This window comes from Kogia breviceps, chromosome 16, assembly GCF_026419965.1.
Source record: "Kogia breviceps isolate mKogBre1 chromosome 16, mKogBre1 haplotype 1, whole genome shotgun sequence".
Classification (NCBI taxonomy): domain Eukaryota; kingdom Metazoa; phylum Chordata; class Mammalia; order Artiodactyla; family Physeteridae; genus Kogia; species Kogia breviceps.
This window is the reverse complement of record NC_081325.1, coordinates 2,626,575-2,653,431: the sequence shown is the minus strand read 5'-3', so window position 1 is coordinate 2,653,431 and position 26,857 is coordinate 2,626,575. Positions and strand designations below refer to the sequence as shown.

At 54.1% G+C, this 26,857-nt stretch overlaps 1 protein-coding gene across 1 annotated transcript in view; it reads left to right on the top strand.

Annotated features, from left to right (window-relative positions):
• Nucleotides 1–20,486, top strand: part of LATS2 (large tumor suppressor kinase 2) — a 49,549-nt gene extending 29,063 nt beyond the window's left edge. The window contains exons 3-8 of the mRNA XM_059041503.2: nt 7,783–7,915; nt 8,918–10,197; nt 11,118–11,700; nt 13,070–13,252; nt 14,890–14,996; nt 18,315–20,486. Coding sequence (XP_058897486.1) covers nt 7,783–7,915; nt 8,918–10,197; nt 11,118–11,700; nt 13,070–13,252; nt 14,890–14,996; nt 18,315–18,812 — 2,784 coding nt within the window. The 3' untranslated portion in view covers nt 18,813–20,486. The remainder of the gene's footprint in view (nt 1–7,782; nt 7,916–8,917; nt 10,198–11,117; nt 11,701–13,069; nt 13,253–14,889; nt 14,997–18,314) is intronic.
• Nucleotides 20,487–26,857: the final 6,371 nt, after the last annotated feature.

Genomic DNA, 26,857 nt, shown 5'->3' with positions numbered 1-26,857 from the left:
CGGTCTTCCCTGTCCTACCCAACACTTGGTGGTGTCGGGGTTTTTTTTGTTTGGTTTTGTTTTGTTTTGCGGTACACGGGCCTCTCACTGCTGTGGCCTCTCCCGCTGCGGAGCACAGGCTCCGGACGCGCAGGCTCAGCAGCCACGGCTCACGGGCCCGGCCGCTCCGCGGCATGTGGGATCTTCCCGGACCGGGGCACGAACCCGCGTCCCCCGCATCGGCAGGCGGACTCTCAACCACTGCGCCACCAGGGAAGCCCAATGTCAGGTATTCTAAAAACTTGTCAATCTAATGAGTGTGAGATGGCTCCTTGTTTTAAAAAATGCCGCCTCCGATTACTGATGACGTTGGACTTCTTTTGACTGTTCGGGTTTGATTTGACTTTACCACTGACTGTACGAACTTGGGAAACAATTACTCATTCTGAGCCTCAGTCTCCTGATTTTTAAAAAAATATTTTATTTATTTATTTGGCTTCACCGGGTCTTAGTTGTGGCACGAGGGATCTTCTTTGCCGCGTGCGGGATCTTTAGTTGTGATATGCGGGATCTAGTTCCCCGACTAGTGATTGAACCCGGACCCCCTGCACTGGGAACTCAGAGTCTTAGCCACTGGGCCAGCAGGGGAGTCCCAGTCTCCTGATTCTGATAAAATACAAGCACCTACATTTTAGGGCGATTCCAAGACTCGGAGGCCTCGTGCACAGCTCCTGCTCTCTCTGTCCCAGTCCCGAGTCCTCCCACCAACAGGGCCCACGAGGCTGCGCCTCCATTGAAGAGACCCTCCCAAAGGCTGGTCTGCGGCACGAGAGGAGCCGAGGTCCCCCTGGGCTGCGAGGGTCCTCCCGGGAACCCAGCAGGAGTCCGTAGGGACGTGGACAGTCGGTGCGTCTGCACGGTCACGCCGGCCCCTTAACCTCCCCCGTCCCCCTTAGACTGTGCTCTCCACAGCGCAGCCAGGGGACCCTTTTAAAACAGAAGTCGGATCTTGTGCTCCAAATGCTAGGTGGCTCCCTGCCTCGATCAGGGTAAAAGCCAGCGTCCTTGTCCCGGCCTACTCGATGGGCTTTCACCCTGGGGGTCAACATCCATTTAAACCCTGAAATCAGTTTAAAGGATTTCAAGCATGTTTTCAAACAAATATTTATTTGGTTGCCCCGGGTCTTAGTTGCAGCACGCGCGTGGGATCTAGTTCCCCGACCAGGGATCGAAGCCAGGCCCCCTGCGTTGGGAGCGCACGGAGTCTTACCCGCTGGGCCACCAGGGAAGTCCCAGTTTAAAGGATTTCAGAACCACGGGGTGCAGTCGGCCAGAAGGGTGCCTGCATAGTAGCCATGTGCCTGTGTGCGCAGCTCCCCAATATGTGTCCATTTCAAGGTTACACTGTAACTTTTTCCTTGCTTTTTTTTTTCTTTTTAATAGATTGGCTCTTTGTTTGGGTTTTTTTTTTTTTTTTTGGTTGGTTGGTTTTGTTTTTGTCCGCGTGAGGCTTGCGCGATCTGAGTTCTCCAACCAGGGATTGAACCCGGGCTACGGCAGTGAAAGCCTGGAATCCTAACCAGGAGACCGCCGGGGAACTCCCTAACTTTTTCTGAAAATTACATAAAAACTAGCTTGGAAATTTGTCTTCAGTACCATATTTCATAATGAAACATTTTTGTAAATTTCACTGTGTCTTTCAAGGATGTAGAAGTAGCAGGAGACTGTCTTCCTTCTCAAATGAGCCCATAGCTTTCTAGATGGCCCCATTTACTTGATAACATTTTAAAAAACCACCACAGAGAAGAGAGCTCCCTGAAATCTGCATCCAGACGTCCCTTCCCTTTGACGCCTGTGGGCTGATGGCCCCCGGCAAAGTGGGACGGAGGCCGTTGCAGAGCCACGCAGGAAAAGAGCAGCTACTAATTTAAAGCGCAGAAAGGAGCTCGGGGGTCTGTGACTAAGGGTGCTTGGTGGGGAGGCCCACGTGCTGTCTGTGGGTGAGACGTCTGAACGGCAGAAGTTGACGGTGGCCCTAGTCTGCATGGGAAGAGTCTCCCCACACGCTCAGGCCACTGAATTTCGGGAGCCAAGGCTGGCGCGTAGCCGATGAAGAACTCTGTTCTTCCAGAATCACTCTGAGCCGCTGGCGCTTGAGCTCTGCTGGCCGGTCCGTCTCCCGGCGTACTGACGCCCGGTAGCGGCGCGCGTCTGGCCTTCGTGGCTCCGTCCTGTGTCCGCGGGCGCCAGGCGGCGGGCAACCCCCGCCCCCGTCCCCTGGGCCCCGCTGCTCACGCGCTGCACTGCCACCTCCTGCGTTGGCATCCGGCATCGTGCGCTGAGACAGAAACCGAATCCTTTCCTTCGTGAAACCCTTGTACCTCTGGCGACAGAGTTCCCAACAGGAGTGCGAGCCAAAGCTCCCCGTGAAGCCCCTCCTTGATTCCCCTCCTGGCCCCGGAGGACGGTGGCCGGAGGCCCTTGGTCCTGCCTCCTCGCCGGCGTCTTCTCTCTACCCTGTGGAGTCCACAGTGTGGTTCAGAACCAAGTGTGCAGAGCTTGGAGCTGGGCAAGCCCTTCCTTCTGGACCCTTGTCCTGACCTCCGACCCTGCCCAGCGGGGGAGCGGGAAGGCTGGCCCTGGGCCCTGTCGCACCGCGTGCCCCAGTTCAGACCCTCCAGTGAGGCTGTGTTGTCCCCAGGCTTTCTCTGCCCGAGACCTTCTCTTCTGAACTCTGCCCACCCCCAGCTCCACCCTCCGTCTGGCATGCTCAGCTCAGGCTTTGAACGCGCCTGTCTCTCTAACTTAGCGTCAGGTTCTTTGTGTTGGGACACCACGGACCTCTACCCACTCGTGTCGCCAGGCCCTCTGGCTGGTGGTGACCAACTCCCCCCCGCCCGGAACCTGTCTTCTGAGGGGCCCGCACCGTCCACCCCTGTGCTCTCTGCCAGGGGCTCCTTGCTCCTCCCAGAACTCAGAATGCCAGGGCTCGTCTCTCCCTGGCAGGGACGGTCTGGCTCCTTCCTTGTTTCCTGGGGCAGAAGAGACTGTCCTAGAGATTTTGTTGAAAGGAGGCACATGGTTTCGTGTGTGTGCCTATTTATTGGGTGACTTGTGCAAGCCAGGTTTTAGAGGACCTGTCGGCCTCCCTAAAAGCAGGCATGTGCTGGTGAGGGTGCCGTCAGGGGTTTCCTGCCAGAGCACCCGGGGGTGGGGGGGGCCATGCTGGGAAGGCCGGCAGAGCCCGTGCCCTGAGGCCAGCGGCGGGCCCACTGTGTCCACGGGCAGGTTCGTGTCGCTGACCGTCCTTAGGAGGCCCTGACCCTGGGCAGCACATGTGCTGTTAAAACTGGTTCCCTACCCTTTCCTGGAACACGGCAAAGTGGTTTTGTATGTTATATTCTATTTCTCTATGGCTTTTCCTTATTGACAAAAATGGGACTGTTTTTTTCAAAAAGAGGTTGGACCTAAGTTATCAGAATAGGCGTATCCAGGAGTGCAGCGCTCCTTTAAGAACAAATCCCGCGAAGATATAAGAATGGTTTTGTAGTTAGATATTAACCCAAGTAAAATACTTATTTAGGGGCCCGTGAAGTTGCAAGAGCATGTAGAAAGCAGTACTTCCTGCTGACTGTGTAGCCAAATGGTGATAAATGGAAGCAAAGTAGGTATTTTATTATTGGGCTCATGATAGGACAACTGGAATAACGTGCTGGATAGACTGAAATAAAGACATGTTATTTAGGTTCTCAAACTTCACTAACCACACCGGTAATCAATATTATGATAACATTCTCATCTCCTCTGTGTGTGTGTGTGTGTGTGTGTGTGTGTGAACTCATAGGGGATTTTGGTAGTTTCCCTGGAATGGGTCACACCTCCCCTCACCCATCTCAATAGTGCCAACAGTAAAATCCTTAAAGTTTTAGCAAACATCCCTCGAAATCATGGAACCTTACAGCTGAAGGGAGCTTTGGGATGACCTTGTGAAATCCTGCCCTCTCATTGGACTCAGCTGTGATCTGGAGGACTTTTGTCATCTGCCTATAATTACGTAGCTGGATGACACTGGCAGCTTTATTATAATGGAACTGGACGTACACATAAGTATTCTCCTCATCTTACGCTCTTTAACAAGAAGAAATCATGGCATATTTCAACACAAAACTGTCAAACTTGTTTTCCTCGTGTTCTAATAATCAAGCCCTTGTTTGTGGACGATGCTCACGTTTTGCACGTCACTATTTCTTCAGGTTGTTTACGCTATTGGAAGTCGCACATTTTGTTCACTGCTGTGTACTCTGTAGAGAAGAACATTAGATGCTTACTGCTCGTCCAGTAAGAGAATTTGGCCATAGCAGGTATTTGGGGGCTGCATTAAGTGTATCCCAGGGAATACATTAACTATAATGAACATAATCATTCTCTCGTTGGATTATTTAAGCCCTTTCTACTCCTGCCCCACACCCTTCTGTTTGAGGGGCTGGTTTATTGTATCATATCTAATTCGGACAGACATCTTTATGCAAGTTGATTTTTAAAATAGGATTCTTTTAAATTGGCCTGAGAATTTTAGGAAGTAAAATTATTAAATCAGGGCGCACGTTTAATAACTTTTGGTACTTGTTAACAAATCGTCACCTCAAAGGACCAAAAATATATGACTGTGAAGAGTTTCACCAGCCCGTTTGCCTTTGTAACCCTTTTGTTTCGGTGTGAACAATCCAATATAAAACGCTATTTTATTAAAAGTGTTTCTTTGATCCTTGGTAAGGTTGAGCATTTTCCATGCCTGTTTAATTTTAGCCCAAATGTCTTCTTCATTCCCTACCTCTAAGTTACTCCAAGAAACAGCTTTTTCCTCGGACGCGCTCAGTGGGCGCCCTGCCCCGCGGCCTTGCAGGAGGCCGGGACCCTCAGGGGCCGCGCCGGGGCCCAGAGCCGGCGTGGCGCCGCACCTTCTCGTCACCCGCTCACAGTTCACGTTCAGAGGCCGCCTGCGGGCTTTCTCAGCTTCAGTTTTCTCTTCTGCTTCTCCGGGAACCGCGCGGGTGCCGGGGCTCCGCTCGCTCCGCGGGGGCCTGCGTCTCTGGCTTGGGCCGCAGGCAGCCTGGGTCGCCCTTTCCTTCTCCATCACGGACAGCCCCCTGCCCTTCAGGCTCTTGGAAGCACCGGGCAAGCGGCGGTGAGGAGCTTGGCAAGCCCTCCCTTCTGGACCCTCGTGCTGACCTCCGATCGTGCCCCCCAAAGGAGCCGGGGCCTCCGGGCTCTGGCGCTGCGGGACTCTCCGGCCGGGCAGCTCGGGGCTGTGGAGCCCAAGGGACAGAGGGAGGGCAGGCGGGAGGGGACGTGGGTCCGGGAGCCGAGGGGCAAGGGGGTGGCGCGGGGGCAGCCGTGCAGACCCCGGGCCCCTGCGCACCTGGCTGCCGGAGGCCGGGGCAGGCGCGCCGAGCGGCTGGGGTCAGGGGCAGGGTGTGGGCGATTCCCGGGCAGCGCTCTTACCGCGGGCCGCTCGCCTGGCTGCTGGCCGGACAGCGGGCACCGGCGCCACAGAAACAGGGTCCTGCGATCGCGGGGCCGGACGCAAGACAGGGTTGTGACTCCTGATGGATTTTAAAATGATGCCGAGTTTCCTGTAGTTTGTGGGTTTTTTTTTTTTTTTTCAGTATTTATTTACTTACTTATATTTATTCTGGCTGTGCCAGGCCTTAGTTGCGGCGTGCGGGATCTTCAGTTGCGGCGTGCGCGCGGGATCTAGCTCCCCGGCCGGGGATCGAGCCCGGGCCCCCGTGCATTGGGAGCGCGGAGTCTTACCCGCTGCACCGCCAGGGAGGTCCCTTCCTGCAGTTTTTAAGGCTCACCTATACGTATATGTCTGGAGGTGTCGCTGAGAGTTAATGTACGGAAACCGCACGCTTGCTAGATCGGGCGGAAGGGACAGGCAGGCGGCACGGCCGAGGCCGCCCGGCGGGGTTGCTGAGCACACGGGAGGGTCCATCAGCGCGGTCGGCTGTGCGGTTCGAGACGGCCCGGTGAGCACGTCGGTACCTGCGGCTGCGTCCCGGTGTTTTTGCTGGTTACGTTCCGCGAGCGGAGGCGGAGCGCCAGGAGGTTGGAGTCCGGAGGCAGGGAGGCCAGTACGCAGCGGGGACTTGGACTTGGACTTGGAACGCACACACGGCCCGACGGGGCTGGCCCTGCGTCGCCGCTTCCTTGACACGTGGCCGGTGCGAAGCGAGGCCCGCGTGTGGCCGGTCACCCCCCGAAGCCGACGAGGCTTCGGTCCCGTCGCAGACACGGCGGACGGGCTCTGTCCGCAGGCGGCTGGCTCTCCTGCAGCTGCCCGGCCCCGCGAGCCGCCCCTTCCCGCTGCTTCCCCCGCAGCCCCCGGCTCGCGCGCGCGGCCCTTCCCGCCTCTTCTCTCCCGAGCCCCCGAGCACGCGGGCACAGGCCACGGCCGCGTCACGCGTGGTCCGCCACCCCGTGGGGCCCGGCCGGGACGGGGTTTAGTGTCACGTACCCCGTCAGTGGGTGTGAGGCGCCGCGGCCCTTCCCGCCCCTGGGTTCGGTGGGTGGGCGCAGCCCGAGCCACAGGAGGGCCCGGCCCCCAGGCTGTCGCGGTCCCAGCAGAGGGGCAGACACGCAGGCACGGCGACGGGTCCACCCCGTCGGCCTCGACGGGCAGGAGGGGAGAGCGGCCCGTCCGTCCGCAGGTCCGCGGCATCTCCTGGCTTTCTGCCGCGGCTCCTTGCCGACCGGCCTCTGTCCTCTGGGGACCCGGGGTCGGCCTGGGCCCTGCTGCCTGCTCACTGCCTTCTCCGCCCCCGTCCGAGCTACAGCAGCCTCTGTCAGTGCTCTGCCACCCCCGCTGCTCTCAGACCCCTCCCCTCCTGTCACCACCCCCTTCCTGCACTGGCAGCTCCCGCCCCCCCTCCCCCTTCAGAAGACCCCCGTCTGTCCACAGAACCCCCTCCTGCCGCCCCTCCCGGGTCCACGCTCGGAGGCCGGCTCCCCCCGCCTGCCCGCAGCTCTGCAGAGGCGCCCCAGCCCCCGCAGCCCTCCCCCTCGGGCCTGCGCACCCGACCTCGCTGTCTGCAGCTCTGCCCCTGGCCCACCCTCTCACGGACCCCCGACCCTGCTTGGAGAGTCCCCGCGAGTGCCTTCAGAGAGGGGGCCCGGTCTGTGGGGCCCCCCCGCTGTCCCCTCCTGCCTCCAGGCTCCCGCTCCGACTGTACCACCTGCTGCCAGGAATACCTTCCCTCCACTGAGCCCTCCGGCTGCCCAAATGCCGGCAGCCGGGATCTGAAGAGCCGGCTGTGCCTCCGTCGGGCCTGTGATCAGTCCCTGGTCCCTCTCCGGCCTCCGGCCCTCTTCCCCGGGTGCCCACCCCCCGGCAGTGCTCGGCCTGTCCTGGCTGATGTCCTCTCTCGCCCTCCGCCGCCCGCAGGGGCACGGGGCGCTGTAAACAGTAGACGTGCAGCTCTCCCCTCGGGGCAGGGGTCCCTCCCCCAGGAAGCCTGGGGTGGGGAAGGCCAGTTCTCTGACTTCCACAGGCCAGACGGGAATTTCAGTCCAGTCACAGACGTTTTCTCGGCAGGAGCAGGACGTACGGTCTTCCAGGCCCATCGTCGTGGTCTGGGGGGGGTCAGTGTGTGTGAGGTTGCCATCGGCCCCTGAGAACACGTCCCCAGTGGTGCTGGCTTGGAGCCGGGTGCAGGGCGGGAAGGCGGCCCTGGAGGCTTCGCGTCGAGGGGACGTGCACCCAGGCCCCCACTGACGTTTCTGTGTCCACCCCACCCCCAGGAGATGGCGGGCAGGGCCCTCAAGCAGACCGGCAGCCGCAGCATCGAGGCCGCCCTGGAGTTCATCGGTAAGATGGGTTACCTGGAGCCGGGCAAGGAGCAGATCGTACGGGTCGTCAAGCAGACCTCTCCAGGTGAGCGCGCCGGGGCTGCGGGCAGGGGCCGTCCTGACGGTTGCCCAAGGGCAGGGACGGCGGGTGGCAGATGTGACCCTGAGCTGGGTGCTTCCTACTTGCTGGGTTTGTGGACTTGTTTTGCTTATGAAAGATGGGAAAATTCACTGGATATTAAAATGAGGCAATCCCGCAGGTTCTTTCTGCTTTCTCTTGGGCTTGTGGGGGAGTCTTTGAAGGGGAGGCTTATTCCATTGATTCTGAAACACGCCGTCTCCCACTCTGTGGCCTCTGAGAGCAGGCTGCCCAATGGCAGGTGCCTCCAGAGCTGGACAACTTGGGCAGAGGTGTAGGAAAGCCCCCTGGCGCCCCTGGGGAGGGCCAGAGGCCCCGGCACCAGGTGTCCTGCCTCGCTGGCCGTCACTGAATGTTTCCATTTGCTGGTAGAGCAGATAGGGCCACTTTGGGGACCTGAGGTCCCTGGGTGTAGTAAGGGATTCAGGATATTGAACAAGAGTGTTCCCTGTTTTGTGGGAGACCTTAGATAAGCCCAGTTCATATGCTGAGGAGGAAATTGCACGGGCTTTGTAGCCGTATCTTCTTTGTGAAGAGGACACAGGTTTCTGTCTTCTTCTTGACTGAGGAGTTCCCTTAAACAGTGCCTCGCTGGCCGCCGTGTCCAGACTCTGAGGGTCCCGGGGTCTGTGTTGCAGCCCATCCCCTCAGGAGGCAGCGCCCACTCTCTGATGACCCCACACCTGCCTTGCTCGTGGTCTTTCTGATGCATCATCTTAGCCTGAGAACACAGTGTCATTTGCTGTGGCTTCTGCTGGAAGCACAGCTGCAGAGGGTCTGGGCTCAGCCAGGTGCTCCGGGGGGCGTCCTCGGACAGGCAGGGCACGGCCTTTGGACTGGGAGCCCGGCGCTGCCCACGCAGCCGTCACCGGCGTCAGGGGCCTTCCCAGGCCTTCGGCCGCGGAGTAGCCGTGCCGCGGCGTCAGCCTCCTGTTCCTTCCTCTGCAGGAAAGGGCCTGGCGCCAGCCTCTGTGCCGCGGAGGCCGAGCTTCGAAGGAGCAGGTGACCCTTTCCCGCCCTACACCCAGGTGAGCGGGCCGGCCTTCGAGGGCCCCGCCGCCATGGAGGAGGCGCCCCGCCAGTACCCGGACTTCCTCTTCGCCGCCGTCGGGCCTCACTGCCGTCCGCACCCACCCAAGGGCTACGCCACCGCCGGGGAGGCCACCGGGATGAGCCTCCCCGGCCCCGGGGGCCCGGCGCCCCCGCTGCAGGGCCCGCACTACAGGGCCCCCCTGCTGGTGCCCGGGGAGCCCCTGGGCTATGGCGTCCAGCGCAGCCCCTCCTTCCAGAGCAAGACCCCGCCGGAGGTCGGCGGGTACGCGGGCCTGGCCGCCAAGGGCCCGGCCGTGCAGGTGCAGGTGCAGCCCGGCCTCGCGTTCCCGCCCCCGGGCGGCGCCGCCGCGTACGCGCCCCACCCGCACCCCAAGCAGCCCCACCCGGTGCACGCGGGGGGCCCCCGGGGCGCCGTGTTCGCTGGCGACAGCCCCCCGCCGGGCCTGGCCACCCCCTCCCGGACCGGCCTCGGCGCCGAGCGGTTCGAGCCGAGCGCGCCCCCCGCGCCGCAGTGGCCGAGCGCCGGCCTGGCCCGGAGGGACTCGCTGCAGAAGCCGGGCCCCAGCAGGACCGGCTCCTTCAACGGCCACCAGGCGGCGGCCGCGCCCTCCCCCAACGCCATCACGGCCGTGACGGCCGCGCACATCCTGCACGCGGTGAAGAGCGTGCGGGTGATGAGGCCCGAGCCCCAGACGGCCGTGGGGCCTTCGCACCCCGCCTGGGTGCCGCCGCCGGGCCCCGCGCTCGAGGGCCTGGAGCCCCAGGACGAGCATCCCCCCGCCCCGGGGGGCGCCGAGGCGCGGGGCCGGCCCCCGCCCTACCCCCGGCACCTGCTGCGGCCGCAGGGCCGCGCCGAGCAGTACGACGTGGACGGCCTGTGCGCGGGGCTGCAGCAGGGCCTCCGGGGCAGCCGGGCCGCCGAGCCCCCCGACGGGAGCCCCAGGAGCCCCAGGGGCGCCAAAGGGGAGAAGGCGGGCAAGGACCGCAAGCAGATCCAGACGTCCCCGGTACCCGTGCGCAGGGGCTGCCGCGACGAGGAGAAGCGCGAGTCGCGCATCAAGAGCTACTCGCCGTCCGCCTTCAAGTTCTTCATGGAGCAGCACGTGGAGAACGTGCTGAAGACCTACCAGCAGAAGGTGGCCCGCAGGCTGCAGCTGGAGCAGGAGATGGCCAAGGCGGGTCGCGGGGTCGCCGCGGGTCCCTTCTTGCGCCTGCCTCCCGCACCTCCCCTCCAGGCCGGTGGTCTCCCGGGGAGGGGGGCTGGTGTCGGGGGTCCCAGCTGGAGAGGCCCCGCACGTCGCGTTCCCCTTCCCCCTCACCCTCGGGAGGGGGCGGGCTCTGCGTGATGTGCCGGCGCGTAGGTGGACACATTGCTTTTTATGGTGTGTCCTTGCTCGTGCACAAATCCACCACGTTTTTCTAACTGCTACGGAAGCATTTTGAAAGAGTAGAAAGAAAGTTTGAGGTTTTATACATTGAAATTGTGGGATTTATAAAGGAAAATATATCTAGTAGTGATTCATCTATTCCTTAAGTCTATAGTTAGCAAATAAGGTTTGAAATATACTCTAGTTGGCACTAAACTGTTAGAAAAGGTAATTATTAATGAAATTATTTCGATTAAAATGCTATGGTCAATTTAAACCACACAGAGCTGGTAACTCCAAATGCTAAAAATAAGACTTGTGCCCTTCCCGCTGTCCCATTTTCTTTGACTTTGTTTTCCCATTTTCCCCTGAACTATTATTAAATTATTACATTGCTCTTAGAGCTCCAAGAATTCTGTGGTCCCCTTTGCCCCAGATCTTTATTAATATACCTTTCCTGTAGTGTTTAGAGCCTCAGGTCACCTGGAGAAAGAAGTCCCTGTGATTAGGTCTTCCTTCCCACTCCAGATCTGTGACTCTGTGTGGATGTAAAGAACAAAGAGTTATTTTCTCGCCTGTAGTGTCTGGCCCCATCCTTCTGCACCCTGGTTTCCGCGGATCGACTGGGGTGCCCTCCGCTCCGGGGCCTCTTCCCTCCCCCCACCCCTCCCCCACCCCTCCCCCCGGGCTCCTCCAGGCTGACCCTCCCCCGTTTTCCTCCCGCACAGGCGGGGCTCTGCGAAGCTGAGCAGGAGCAGATGAGGAAGATCCTCTACCAGAAGGAGTCCAATTACAACCGGCTCAAGAGGGCCAAGATGGACAAGTCCATGTTCGTGAAGGTGAAGACCCTGGGCGTCGGCGCCTTCGGGGAGGTGTGCCTGGCCTGCAAGGTGGACACGCACGCCCTGTACGCCATGAAGACGCTGCGGAAGAAGGACGTCCTGAACCGCAACCAGGTGGCCCACGTGAAGGCCGAGAGGGACATCCTGGCGGAAGCGGACAACGAGTGGGTGGTCAAGCTCTACTACTCCTTCCAGGACAAGGACAGCCTGTACTTCGTCATGGACTACATCCCGGGCGGCGACATGATGAGCCTGCTCATCCGCATGGAGGTGTTCCCCGAGCGCCTGGCCCGCTTCTACATTGCGGAGCTGACGCTGGCCATCGAGAGCGTCCACAAGATGGGCTTCATCCACCGCGACATCAAGCCGGACAACATTCTCATAGACCTCGACGGCCACATCAAGCTGACAGACTTCGGCCTCTGCACGGGCTTCAGGTGGACGCACAACTCCAAATACTACCAGAGAGGTACCGTCGCGGGCCGGGTGGGCGCGGCTGTGCCGCCTCAGGCCTTGCCCTCCCCCCCTGGGGCGCAGCTGCCACGGGCTGACTTTAGAATTTGGTGTAACATCCTCTTCTCCCTGAAGAAGTCGTATGACATGTGAGGTGGTTTTTTTTTTTTTTTGTAAGTTAGCGGCTTCAAATTCTACTAATATGTTTTTAGGACAGTAGGCCATGGGGTCTCATGGGGCCCTGCTGAGGAGCCATCCCTCTGCCCTATTAAAACAAGCCTTAAAAAACAAGCCTCCCGGGCTTCCCTGGTGGCGCAGTGGTTGAGAGTCCGCCTGCCGATGCAGGGGACGCGGGTTCGTGCCCCGGTCCGGGAGGATCCCACGTGCCGGGGAGCGGCTGGGCCCGTGAGCCGTGGCCGCTGTGCCTGCGCGTCCGGAGCCTGTGCTCCGCAACGGGAGAGGCCGCAGCAGTGAGAGGCCCGCGTACCGCAAAAAAAAAAAAAAAGCCTCCCAGCCTCCCAAGGAGCCCTCTCTCACAGCCACCCTGAATCTACCTGCAGGCGCAGACCTCGCTCTGGATCCAGCTTAACTCCACTTCCTGTGGTCCTGCTACCTGGAAAAGTCAGAAACAGCTGGTCATTATCTTATTTATGGCTTGTACTCTATAGCTCAGGCTTCTTCTTTTTTTTTTTTTTTTTTGCGGTACGCGGGCCTCTCACTGCTGTGGCCTCTCCCGTTGCGGAGCACAGGCTCCGGACGCGCAGGCTCAGCGGCCATGGCTCACGGGCCCAGCCGCTCTGCGGCACGTGGGATCTTCCCAGACCGGGGCATGAACCCGTGTCCCCTGCATCGGCAGGCAGATTCTCAACCACTGCGCCACCAGGGACAGGCTTCTATTTTTTAACTCAAAACTAATCATAAATCATTTTATTCATTCCCATCTTTTGGCACTGAAGTCATTTGTGTTCATATTTTCTAAATCCTCTCACTCTTTTCCATGCCCGTCTTAAAACATGTCTATCAGACAGGTGGTGTTAGCCTTTGAGACGGGCCTGAGAGGCTCTGGGGCCACCATCCTACAGTCCCTGAGCCTTTCTCACCGGCCCCGCACTGTCACCCAGCACAGGGCACCCAGCACAGGGCACAGCCCCCGTGGCCGCCTCCCCCCTGCTGCCCGTGTTGGCACGGGTGTGCACCTCACGGCTTGGGTGTGAGACCCAGGACCTCAGCCATCTGCCAGATGGTGGGAGGAATCTTTCTCTCACTGTGTCAGGAGCTGGGTCGGATTACTTTTCCTTTTGAAGCTATGGGTTTGTTGCATTGTTGAAGAGTGAAAGTTAACTTCTTCATTCTGTTCTCTCCTCGCCCCGCTTCCTGGGTGACAGGGAGTCACACCAGGCAGGACAGCATGGAGCCCAGCGACCTCTGGGATGACGTGTCTAATTGCCGCTGTGGAGACCGGCTCAAGACCCTGGAGCAGAGGGCGCGGAGGCAGCACCAGCGATGTCTGGCTCATTCCCTGGTTGGGACCCCAAATTACATCGCCCCAGAAGTGCTCCTCCGAAAAGGTGAGTGCTTCGGCCCGGCACCCAAGCCAGGTGACCTCTCAGGGTCCCGAGCCCCAGCTTTCAGAGACTCGAAGTGTCCCCACGGTGTCTGTGCTCACGGGAGCCCGAGAGCTGGATTCTTTCGTTAGCAAACACAGCCTCCAGTGTGTGTCCCTCTGTTTGGGAGCCGCCTTTGCTTCCGGCCCGTCTCCACTTGCCCCTCCTTAGGCTGGAAGAGACAGGCTGGGTGTGAGGTGGGCTTGCTCCGTGGAGCTCAGAGGAGTTGCTCCAGAACTGGTTTCGACAGAGTCCTGTGATAGACAGGACTGGGCGGGGGGGATGTGGGGGGGGTCCTACCTGGGTCAACCACCTTCACTGGTCAACGGGTGTGAGGACACAAACACTGTATTCTCCAGTTCCCCGCCGCAGGTCCAGAAGCACCTTCAAGGTAAGATGTGGGGACAGAAGGGCTCTGTCCCATCCAGCGGGCACCTGGCCGGGCATGAGAGGCGTCTCTGACTGTCAGCTGCAGGGCCCGCAGCGGCTGCGTTTGTTCATCTGATTCCGTATGATGAACCCAGAGAGCAGTCGCCTGTCTGTTCTCACGTATTGTTTCCTGTCATTGGAGCCAGGACCCTCGGTCCTCGCCCGTGTTCTCTGTGAGCTGTGTGACCCAGCGTGGGTTACTAGCCTCTCACCGCCTCACGTGTGACAGCAGTGCCTTGAGAGGTTAGAGTATTAACCTCCCTGCCCAGTAAAGCTCTCCCCCTCCCCCTTCATTCAAAGACGGAGGGGTGGGTGCTGGCCTGCAGGGGAGGACACCCGTCTTCCCCAACCCCCCGTTCGCAGCAGCCCAGCAGAGCCTCCGGGGCCAGACGGGCAGGGGCTGCAGGTCACACTTAGCAAGAATTCGGTGACAGCAGGACCGGAGCGGGGCTCGGACTGGGACGTGGGACAAAATCAAAGATCAGCCTGCTCCGCAGCCTCCACGAGGCCGCCCTGCCTGAGCCCCAGGCCGCCAGAGCCCTTTGGGGCGGCCTGGCTCCCTCGGTGCCCCCAAGGGGCTCGACAGGTGGCAGTCGTTCCCTTTGCCAGTTTCCTCCCCCTGGTTCTCCCAAAACCTCCCCAGGAAGCCCCCCGGGAAGCCTCATCACTGGTCTCACCTGACCTCAGGTCACAGAATTTCTGCTTTTTAGTTTCTACGATTTTAACTTGCGTCTTTAGGTTCTTTAAGAACCTAAAATTCTGGTTAGTATTGTTACTAACAGTAACAGTAATCTTTTAAAATTAAAAAGCTTTTTATTACAAGAGCATCCTGTGTTTATCACAGACTAACGGTGGAAAATAAGAAAATGCTCGTGACCACGCCCCTCCCACATGGAGACCGTGGACACCCCGACAGCGTTTTTCTCGCAGACTGTTCTGAGCTCCGCATGCGGAGGCCGTGACGTCACGCATGCGCCGCCGGGTGCGGAGCGGGTGGCATCACGTGTGCGCCGTCCTGTGCAGGAGGCCGTGACGCCACGCACGCGCCGTCAGGTGGGGTGGTGACGTCACCTGTGCGCTGCCTGGAGCTTCCCCGCCCACGTGAGCCGGTTCTCTCGGGGTGTGTGAGGAAGGCGTGTGCGGGCTGGGAGCTGAGTGACGCTGTCTTTCAGGATACACCCAGCTCTGCGACTGGTGGAGTGTTGGCGTGATTCTCTTCGAGATGCTGGTGGGGCAGCCGCCCTTCCTGGCACCGACTCCCACGGAGACCCAGCTGAAGGTAACGGGGCACGTGGTTTTCTGATGAACCCAGGAGGCTTAGGCCGACATATGACCTTTTATTCCGAATAGTGTAGGGACGTCAGTTGTATGTCATGGGATGTTTTCAAGTATTCTTGTTATTACCTATTAATTTTTTATCTGGGTAAGTAGAGGCACGGGGTCAGAGCTGAGTTGTGATGTGCGCGTGAACGTGGACCATGGTCGCCTCCCGATGTGGTGCTTCCAGGTGAGAACTAGGAGTGGGCGAAGCACCGAGGCCGCAGGTCTGGGCCCAGCGGCAGGTGCCCAGTGCAGCAACCAACACGGCTTTGTGATTGTGCCCGAGGAAATCGGTTTGATACTTGGATGTTCTGTCATTACCGTTGGCCAATAATAAGCTATGTGTCAGGCTAATTGTGCACATTTCTGATATTCATTTCAAGTAATTAAAAAATTACTCCGTCAAGTAATAACTCAGTACTAAAGAAGTAGTTTTAGAATGATAGCCATTTATTCTCTGAAGTGAATGATTTGATTACTTAAAGACTGAGTAGAGAACCTGATGAAACCTTTGGAACTTCTCAGAACAGTGCCCTTACACATGTTCACTGACACTTCTAGAATGTATTCACATACCCCGGAGTCCACGGTAGACCCGAAATTAATAACCTCTTAATTAGAAAAACCCTGAATTAAGGCTTGGTTTCTTTACAGTAACAGTGAAATTGGAATTTGTCATTATCTATATCCTAATTGAATTGCTGAACTAGTTACTAATTTGTCTGCATGATAATAACCCAATTTTTAAAATTGTGATGAAATTTACCATTTTAACTACTTTTAATTGTACAATTCAGTGTGTTAAGTACATTCACAGTGTTATGCAACAGTCACCGACCGCTACCTATTTCGAGACATTTTCACCATCCCAAGCAGGAGCTTAACTACTAAATGATAACTCCATTCCTCCCTCCCCTCTGTCCCTATAACAGCTCTTGTATCAATACTTTCTGTCTCTATGAAGTTGCCTATTCTAGGGACCTCATATAAGTGGAATCATACAGTATTTATCCTTCTGTGTCTGGCTTATTTCATTCAGCATAATGTCTTCAAGGTTCATCCATGTTGGAGCCTGTGTCAGAATTTCCTTCCTTTTTAAGGCTGAATGATATTACATTGTATGTAATATTGAGTAATACTCCATTATGTGTAAATAACCTTCCATTTTTTTTAAGGCTTTTTAAGGCTGAATGATATTACATTGTATGTAATATTGAGTAATACTCCATTATGTGTAAATAACCTTCCATTTTTTTTAATCCATCATCTGGCAATGGATGTTTGGGTTGTTTCCACCTTTCGGCTCTCTGAGAAGTGCTGTTGTGAACATAAGTATGTGTACACGTATCTGTTTGGTCCCTGCTTTCAATTCCTTTGGGTATATACCCAGGAGTGGAATTGCTGGGTCATACAGTCATTCTATGATGAAACTTTCTGAGGAACCTCCATACTGTTTCCATAGTGGCTGCACCATTTTACATTCCCACCAACAGTGTACAAAGGCTCCTATTTCTCCACATCCTTGCCAACACTTAATTTCCTTTTTTTTTTTTTTTAAATAGTAGTTATTCTAGGGGGTGTGAGGTGGTATCTCATTGTGATTTTGATTTGCATTTCCCTAAGGTTCGGTGATGTTGAGCCTCTTTTCATATGTTTCGTGGTCATTTGTAGATCTTCTTTGGAGAAATGTCTATTCAAGTCCTTTGCCTTTTTTTAATTCAGTTCTTTGGGTTTTTGTTGTTGAGTTGTAGTTCTTTATATAGTCTGGATATTAATTCATTATCAGCTGTATGCTTTGCAAATACATTCTCCCATTCCATGGTTTGTCTTTTCACTCTGTCAGGAGTGTCCTTTGATGCACAAAAGTTTAAAATTGTGATTAAGTCTGTTTTATATATATTTTTTGTTTTATTGCTCGTGCCTTTGGTATCATATCCAAGAAATCATTGCCAGATCCAACATCATGAACGTTTTCCTTGATGTTTTCTTCTATGAGTTGTGTAACTTTGGCTCTGCTAAAACAACAGCTCAGTTTCAGACCAGCCCTCGCACCGCCTGCCCCCGTGCCTCTCCTGGCTATACTGGCCTTGCTTTAGCCTGACTCCAGGTGTAAACAAGAAGTCCCTTAGGCTTCCTCCTCACAGCAGACAGGGCTCTGTGAGCGTCCTGATGGCTGATGTGTGTGGTGGAGCACCACGAGCTGGGGGTGGCTTCCTCGACCTTTGCCTCCGGCTGTGGGCTCCTCCTGAAACCACACTGACCGTTTGTAGCTGCTCAGAGCCTCCTACGTCTGTTCTGCTCTCCCATCGTGAAATTATCAAGATCTTTTTAAGTTAAAAATAGTTATTTTAATTGAAGCATAGTTGATTTATAATATTGTGTTAGTTTCAGGTGTACAGCAAAGTGATTCAGATATATATTATTTTCAGATTCTTTTCCACTATAGGTTCTTACCAGATATTGAATATAATTCCCGGTGCTATCCAGTCAGTCCTTGTTATCTATTTTATATATATTAAACAGCAGTGTGTATCTGCTAATCCCAAACTCCTAATTTGTCCCTCCTTCCCTCCCTCTCCCCTTTGGTAACCATAACTTGGTTTTCTACGTGTGTGAGACTGTTTCTGTTTTGTAAATAAGTTCATTTGTATCATATTTTAGATTCCACATATAAGCCATATCATATGGTATTTGTCTTTCTCTGTCTGACTTCACTTAGTATGATAAGCTCTAGGTTCATCTATGTTGCTGCAAATGACATTATTTCATTCATTTTTCATGGCTGAGTAGGATCCCATCGTATATATGTACCACATCTTTATCTAGTCATCTGCTGATGGACATTTGCTTCCATGTCTTGGCTATTGTAAATAGTGCTGCTATGAGCATAGGGGTGCATGTATCTTTTTGAATTATAGGTTTGTCTGGATATATGCCCAGGAGTGGGATTGCTGGATCATACAGTAGCTCTATTGTTAGTTTTTTGAGGCACCTCCGTACTGTTTTCCACAGTGGCTGCACCAGTTTACGTTCCCACCGACAGTGTAGGAGGGTCCCCGTTCCTCCACACCCTCTCCAGCGTTTGTCGTTTGTAGACTCGGATGATCCCCGTTCTGAGCGCTGTGAGGCGGAGTACTGCACTGTGGTTTTGATTTGTGTTTCCCCGATGATTAGCAACACTGAGAAATGATCACGCTCTTGAACACCCTGTCCCGGGCCGGCCCTCGTCGGCCTCGAGGTTGAGGAGGAAGGAACACCGGGTGTATTGTCCCCGCAGGTGATTAACTGGGAGAGCACGCTGCACATCCCCGCGCAGGTGGAGCTGAGCCCCGAGGCCCGGGACCTCATCGCCAAGCTCTGCTGCTCGGCTGAGCACCGGCTGGGCCGCAACGGGGCCGACGACCTGAAGGCCCACCCGTTCCTGGGCGCCATCGACTTCTCCAGCGACATCCGGAGGCAGCCTGCCCCCTACGTGCCCACGATCAGCCACCCCATGGACACGTCCAACTTCGACCCCGTGGACGAGGAGGGCCCCTGGCAGGACGGCAGCGAGGACAGCTCCAAGGCCTGGGATGCACTGGGGCCCCCAGGCAGCCGGCACCCCGAGCACGCCTTCTATGAGTTCACCTTCCGGAGGTTCTTCGACGACAACGGCTACCCGTTCCGGTGCCCCAAGCCTGCGGTGGCCGAGACCGGGACTGAGGCCGAGCAGCCAGCTACGGGGGGCCCGGCCCCGGGGGCACAGGCCGGGGGCTGCCAGCCTGTATACGTGTAGACCCTGGGAGGCCGGGAGGCCAGCCCCTCAGGCCGGTCGGTCGGCCTGTTGCCCCTCGAAAGTCTGGTCTGCACCCAAAACCAAAGCAGAAAAGCTTCTGTAGGAGGACTCGCCTCTGACGTCTTCTCCACGTTCTGGTTGATGGCGGGGCAGGTGTCAGCATGGCCTGGAATTGGCTTTTGAGGACCTTCACTGCATTAAAACAATATTTTTTAAAATTAGTACAGTTTAGAAAGAGCACTTATTTTGTTTATAGCCATTTTTCTTACTAAATTATAGGGATTAATTTTGACAAATCATGCTGCTGTTATTTTCTACGTTTGTATTTTATCCACAGCACTTATTCACATTTAGGGAAAGACGTAAAGATTGAAGAACATGTGATAAGAAATCTCTGTGCAATAATGTAAAAAAAAAAAAGATAACACTGTTCTGATGTTACTGATACCATTTTATTCACACAGTGGTTTTTGTTTTATATTTTTCCCACATTTCAAAATTGTGATATATGTTAAAAGCTGCTTTTGTTTTGTTCTGTTTGCTTTTTGCATATTATAGTATAATAGGAAGTGTGAGCAGGTGATCACGCGGGTGTGACTTCAGATGCCAAGTGTGGAGAGATCGCTGCATGAACAGGGTTTTTCTATTAAAGCGTGACCGTGTCTTGCCATTCACAGCGGGTTCTGTGAATACGTTTTGAGTGAGTAATTCCGGACAGTGTGCTGATGCCGTGTCGTCCTGTGGTGCCTTCCTCGCTGTGACTGCACCCCTCCTCTCTCGTTGAGGAAATGCACGTGTGCCTGAGAGCTGATGTGACTGTATGTGTCGTGGGTGTGATTGGATTCTTTGGGGGGCAAAGACGTTTGTCCTACACTACACTTGTGTACATCAAAAGGGATTCTCTTAGCTCTGCCAAAAAAATGTAACTCAGTCGTTGTCCTCTGTCTGCCTCGCGAGTCAGGATGCTGTCCTGGTGGTACGGCCGCCACGGGTAGCCGGAGCCCCACCCGGCAGACACCCCGCGGAAGGGCAGTGATCTTGGAGTTCTCTCACCGTGTTTCTAGTGTGCTTTGAAGGATCCATCTTAACTTGGTTTCAGAAGCACATTTTTCTAATCTTTGTGAAACAGCAAAGTGATGTTGAAAAAGAAAAGATATTTAAGCCATACATATTTTCTTAGGAGTGTAAATGTATATATAACTACATAGATAAACACAAAATATTCCTATTTCAAATTAGTATGATTCCTATTTAAAGTGATTTATATTTGAATAAAAAGTTAAATTCTTGTTTTGCTTTTTAAAAACCTGATGCATCATATTTTTCATTATATTACTCCATGTATTTTTCCTTGAGGTTTTTAGCATAACGTATCCATTAGTTAGTGTATCTCTAGGCAGCACACTTACGCGTCTATCGATGGCTAAACTGAAGATGATTCTTGTGTACTGGTTTACATGTGTGTGAGTGGCAGGTTCTGGGTCTGCTGTGCTGTGTCGTGACTGTCAGTGTTTCTCTAGTTTTGCAGTAACGCCGTGTTGTTATTTACGCTCTGACAGACGTCATGTGGTAGGTTCTTTCTCAGGAACTCAATTTAACTATTATTTATTGATATATCATTGCCTTTGAAAAGCTTCTACTGGCACAATTTATTATTAAAGTTTTGAATCCAAATATTTCAACTGGTGTCAAGCTTCATTGGAATTTGTAAGTTCTTGCTTATATCATGTTGCGACTCCCCGGGGCTTTCCTGTGATTCACTCGCAGCCAGGGCTGCCATCGGGAGGGGGAGGGGGAGGGGGGAGGGGGAGGGGGAGGGGGAGGGGGGAGGAGCCCCCGCCCCCGCCCCCGCCCCCGCCCCCGAGGAGATCGGATTTCAGGTCAGCACGCGGTCCAAGCAGGAGTGCGGCTGTGTGACCGGCTTCTCTTCGAGAAGGTGGTGACAAGTATATGGCAGTAGACTGTCGAGCGGGTTAAGTGGGGTGTCAGGTAAATCGTGAGTGGGAGCTGATTGCCCTGCTCGGGACAGGTACACTGACAGGACAAGGCTAACGCCTCGCCTTTGCTTTAAGATGGTTGATGGTATTAAGAAATGCAGAAAATATTGTTTTACTCTGAGTTGGTCTTCTGGAAGGTGCAGTCACGTGGTCCCCACTGGGCAGCCGCGACTCCACCAGGCCGCCTGCGACCCTGCCCTAGCGGGGAGGGGCCCCCTACTGCCGGCGCCCGCTTTCCTCTCGGGCTGCTACGCTGGGGAGGCGTGGTCGGCCGACGGGCGCGGAGGTCCCAGCGTCGCGCCCTAGCAGGAGCCCTGGCACGGCACCCCAGCAGGACGCTGGGACTCTGCTGGCACGGCCGGGGGCAGGGTTTCCGGGTCTGACGGGCTGTACTGGAGCGGCTACTGCCCATCTGTCTGCCCGTCTCCTCTGGGTCGGGGGTCAGGCTGTCGCTGGGACCCGGCTTGCTGGCACTTGCACGTTTCTGGCCTCTGCTCCAGGCCTGGCACCGAAAAGGAACCCCGGAGCACGAAGCGCTGCGTCGCTCCTCAGGCCCCGAGGCCCAGCTCCTCTGCCGCCGCCTCCCCACCTCTCGGGGTCTTCTGTTCTGTCTGCCGTGTCCAGGAGATTTAGTTGTACTTGGTGGGAGGCGTAGGAAAAAGCTGCTCCATCTTCCTGGAGGCGGAAGTGGGTTTCGGTTTCAATTTCAGCTTTGAGCGGCGGAGGCTCACACCGTTCACCTCCTCAGCCGCGCCAGCGCCGTTTTCGCAAGCTTGTCGCCGGGCGTGCTCAGCGGGCCCCGCTGCACAGCACGGGTCTGCGCGGAGTCCCCTGGCTGGGCGTTAGTCCTTGCGCTGACATCGGGCAGAATCTGGAGACCAGTGGAGCAGTTGGCCTTCATCTCTTTCTCATGTGTCATTCCCTCTTGGGTAGTGGAGAGACCCCCCTTCCTCGGCAGCGGGTCAGCTGACCTGCCCGCCCACAGCGTCCAGCCTTCTGCGGCATCGCGCCCTCTTCCTTTCCCGCTTGCCCGCCGTTCCGAACGCGCGGACCCTCCTCAAATCACCAGCCTCCTGCCTTTTTTAAGCCGGTGACTGGTGTCTCCAAAAGGATCAGAGTAGCTTATGGATCCAGGACCCGGGTACAGACGTGAAGCCCGCCTCCCCGCCCCTACAGTGGCAGCTCAGAGTCTTAACCACTGGGCCGCCTGGGAAGTCCCCAAATTATATTATTTTTAGAAAAAGAGTCTCTGTCCATATCTCGCCATTTCCTGCTTCCCAAACACAGCCTCTCCCATGTCTCCTTTGTCATTTTTCTGGCATTTTCACTGTTAGGCTCTTGATGATATTCCTTGATTTACTTATTTTAAATATTTTCTATCGATGACATATATGGTAATTCTCTTATAGGCCTTCCTCAACCTCTGTCTCCTAGCGGAAGTTCTCTCACAACTTTTAGTTAAATCAGTTATCAACGTAAATATTATTAAGACAATGCTGGGGAATTCCCTGGCAGTCCAGTGGTTAGGACTTTCACTGCCGTGGCCCCGGGTTCAGTCCCTGGTTGGGAAACTAAGATCCCATAAGCCTCGAAGTGTGGCCAAAACCAAACAAAAACAAACAAAAACAAAAACAAAAGCCTGCTAGGTTGTCTTTGAGCCACGTAGTGTATTCTTATTATGTTTCCTTCTCATACAAAAAAATTTTCCTCTTGGACTTAGTAATTACCTTGTTTTTTCATTTACTTTGTTTTCTTTGAAAATACAGGTGTTTTGTCCATCCCTCCTTCCTCCCCTCCCTCTCTCCCTCCTTCCCCAGTTGCTGCAAAGGATCTGTCAAATCCCAGACTGTTTTCCAGAAGCACAAGTGCTTTGTCCTCCTCATCCTGCAGTCTGGACCAGCTGCCCTGCAAGCCTGACAAGCAGCTGTCATCTTGGGAATTCTCTTTGTCACTTTCCTATGTTGGATCCCATTTTGCCAAATGCCGTCCGTAACTTCCTTTTCCTCAGTTTACACCTGGAAAAAAGTTGGGGTTCTTGCTTGTCCAAAAATGTCCCTTTTCTACTTTATTGAAAATATAAATAAATCTAAAATTCTAGGATGAAATTCACGCAGCATTTTGGAGGCATTAGTCCTCTGTTTCCCAGGTTCACAGTCTTGTTGAGTACCCTTTCTCTCTAGAAGCTTCTAGAATCATCTCTGTCTACCCTGTGGTCTACACTTCATGGCGATGTTCCTCCACTGGTTTCGTTTATTGTCCTGAACACTGAGGCTTCAACCTAGAGATGTGTGCCCTTTGGCTCTGGGGAATTTTCTTGCATTATTTTTAAAAAATATTTATTTATTTATTTATTTTGGCTACACTGGGTCTTAGTTGTGGCATGCAGGCATCTTAGTTGCCACATGCATGGAGGATCTAATCTAGTTCCCCCAACAGGGATTGAACCCGGGCCCCCTGTATTGGGAGTGCTGAGTCTTACCCACTGGACCACCAGGGAAGTCCCTTCTTGCATTATTTTGAACTTGATTCCCTCCAAAGATTCTCCAACTCCTCAGCTGATTCTCTGATTTCTTATATTTAATTCCTGTCATCCATGTCTTTTTTTTTTTTTTAATTTTTTTTTATTTTTTATTTTTTTTGCGGTACGCGGGTCTCTCACTGCTGTGGCCTCTCCCCTTGCTGAGCACAGGCTCCGGACGCGCAGGCGCAGCGGCCACGGCTCACGGGCCCAGCCGCTCCGCGGCACGTGGGATCCTCCCGGACCGGGGCACGAACCCGCGTCCCCTGCATCGGCAGGCGGACTCTCAACCACTGCGCCACCAGGGAAGCCCCCTGTCATTCCTTTTTATTGTCAAATAGTATTGCATTGTGTAGATTTATGCCATTTTATTTCTCCTATTTATCCAACAGTTAGTGAGCCTTAGAGTTATTTCTGCCCTTCGGCTCTTGTGCATAGTACCGCTCTGAGCATTCGTATGCGAGTGTTTGTGTGGACATACTTTATTTCTCTTGGGTGTAAGCCCAGTAGTGGCTTTACCGGGTCAAATGGCAACGCTGTGAACCTTCTGAGGAGGTGCCGGGCTGTTTCCAGAACAAGTGCACCACCTTACATTCTCTCCAGCAAATGTATGACGGCTCGAATTTTTCCCCATCCTCACCAATTTCATTTTTTCTTTTTGGTGTTCTTTGCTGCCCCCCCATTTTTTATTTTGCTGAAGTCCAATTTATCTATTTTTTTCTCTCGTTGTTTGTGCTTTGGGTGTCCTATCAGAGAAGACTTTGCCTAACCCAAGGCCATGAAAATTTACTCCAGTATTTTCTCCCAAGACTTTTATAGTTTAACCCTTCATTTAGGTCTGTGATCCATTTTTAGTTGATTTTTGTGCAGTGAGATGAGGGGTGTGATTTCGCTCGTGTGCGCATGAGTACCAGGGAGTCCCAGAACCGTTTGTTGAAAAGACTAACCATTCTTTCCCCGTTGCATTGACTTGGCACTCTTGCCAAAAATCAACTGACCCTAAAGTTTTAAAGGTCTGTCTCTGGACTGCCCGTTATGTGTACTTGACCTAGCATCAGTCCTTACCGTACATTCTTGTGTAAAAGCTCAGCCCTGACCACTGACTGGAAGCCCCGCCCCCCCCCCCCCCACCCCGGGGGTCAGGGAGTGTGCTTTGGTGGCTGTGAGCCTGAGGTCTTTTTGTGTTTGTAGGGAGGGCGTGCCTGCTGGTGGTCACACGCCCGGGTACGGGCCTTCCCTGTGCACCCCTCCCCCTCCCTCCAGAGCCCTGCCCCCGCTGCTTCCACTTGGCCACGTGCTCCGTCTCCAGGAAGGATCTTGCATGGTGTGGAAAGCCTCCTTGCAGCTTGACGGCTACCTGAAAATGGTCCCCGGTTACTACTTCCCTGACACCATTAACATGACAGGAGAGAGGTTCTGTAAGTTAATAAAACTTATTTTTCAGAGCAAAATGGAGTGGAAGTAAAGAGAGTTCCTGTCCACCCCGTTCCCCAACACACAGCTTCCCCCGCTGTCAGCATCCCCCACAAGGTGGTACCTTTGTTACAGTCAGAGAACCCACACTGACACGCCGTCATCTCCCAGAGTCCACGGTTTGCGTTAGGGGGTCACTCTTGGTGTCGTACTTGCTATAGTTTGGACAAATGTACAATGACGTGTATCTACCTTATAGTCTAATATGGAGTAGGTTGCCCTAAGAGCCCTCTGTGCTCCACCTCTTCATCCCTCCCTCCCTATAACTCCTGGAAACCACTGATGTTTTTTGGTTTGGGGGGGTTTTTAAATAAATGTATTTATTTGTTTATTTTTGGTTGTGTTGGGTCTTCGTTGCTATGCATGGGCTTTCTCTAGTTGTGGTGAACAGGGGCTACTCTTTGTTTTCTCTTGAAGGTGGCTTCTCTTGTTGTGGAGCACGGGCTCTCGGCTCACGGGCTTCAGTAGTTGCGGCACGCCGGCTCAGTAGTTGTGGCTCATGGGCTCTAGAGCTCAGGTTCAGTAGTTGTGGCGCACGGGCTTAGTTGCTCCGCGGCATGTGGGATCTTCCTGGACCAGGGCTCGAACCCGTGTCCCCTGAATTGGCAGGTGGAATCTTAACCACTGTGCCGCCAGGGAAGCCCACCACTGATGTTTTTTTTTTTACTGTCTCCATAGTTTTCGTTTTTCCACAATTATGGAATCACACAGTCTGTAGCCTTCTCAAATTGGCTTCTTTCACTTAGTCATATGCACTTAAGGTTCCTCCAGGTCTTTTCATGGCTGACAGCTCATTCCTTTTTAGCACTGAATTATATTCCATTTTCTGGATGGACCACAGTTTATTCATTCACCCACTGAAGGACATGTTATTTGCTACCCAGTTTTGGCAATTATGACTAAAATTTTATAAACATCCAGGTGCAGATTTTTGTGTGGACATACTTTTTGACTCACTGGGGTAAGTACTAAGGAGTGCAGTTGCTAGATTGTATGGTGGGAGTGTGTTTAGTTTTGTAAGAAACTGCCAAATATCTTCCACAGTGGCTGTTCCATTTTGCACTCTCACCAGCAATGAATGAGAGTTCCTGTTGCTCCACATCCTTGCCAGCTTTTGGTGTTGTCAGGGTTTGGGATTTTGGCCATTCTAATAGGTGTGTAGTGTGGGTCATTTTAATTTGCTTGTATTCCCCTGATGATATGTGATTCTGAATGTGTTTCTGTGTGCTTTCTTGCTATCTGTATCCCTTCTTTGGTGAGGTTTCTGTTGAGATCTTTTGCCTATTTTTTGACCAGGTTGTTTGTTTTCTTACTGCTGAATTTTAAGAATTCTTTGTATATTCTGAATAACAGTACTTTATCAGATGTGTCTTTTGCAAATATTTTGTCCCAGTTTGTGGTTTATCATCTCATTAGTGTCTTTCACAGAGAAGTTTTTAATTTTAATGAAGCTCAGGTAATCAGTTCTTCCTTTCATGGATTGTGCCTTTGGTGTTGTATCTAAAATGTCATCGTGGGCTTCCCTGGTGGCGCAGTGGTTGAGAATCCGCCTGCTGATGCAGGGGACACGGGTTCGTGCCCTGGTCTGGGAAGATCCCACATGCCGCGGAGCGGCTGGGCCCGTGAGCCATGGCCACTGAGCCTGCGCATCCGGAGTCTGTGCTCTGCAATGGGAGAGGCCACAACAGTGAGAGGCCCGCGTACCACACACACACAAAAAATAAAAATTTAAAAAAATTTTTTTAAATTTAAAAAGTAAAATAAAATGTCATCGTTGGTACTTCCCTGTCAGTCCACAGGTTAAGGCTGTGCTTCCAATGCAGGGGGCTTGGGTTTGATCCCTGGTTGGGGAACTAAGATCCCACATGCCATACGGCTCAGCCAAAAACAAAAAGTCACTGTCATACCCAAGATCATCTAGATTTTCTCCTATGTTATACTCCAGGAGCTTTATAGTTTTCTGTTTTACATTGAGGACCATGATTTTTGGTGAAAATAATTTTTGTGAAGGGTATAAGGTATGTGTTTCTAGATTCACTTTTTTGCATGAGGATGTC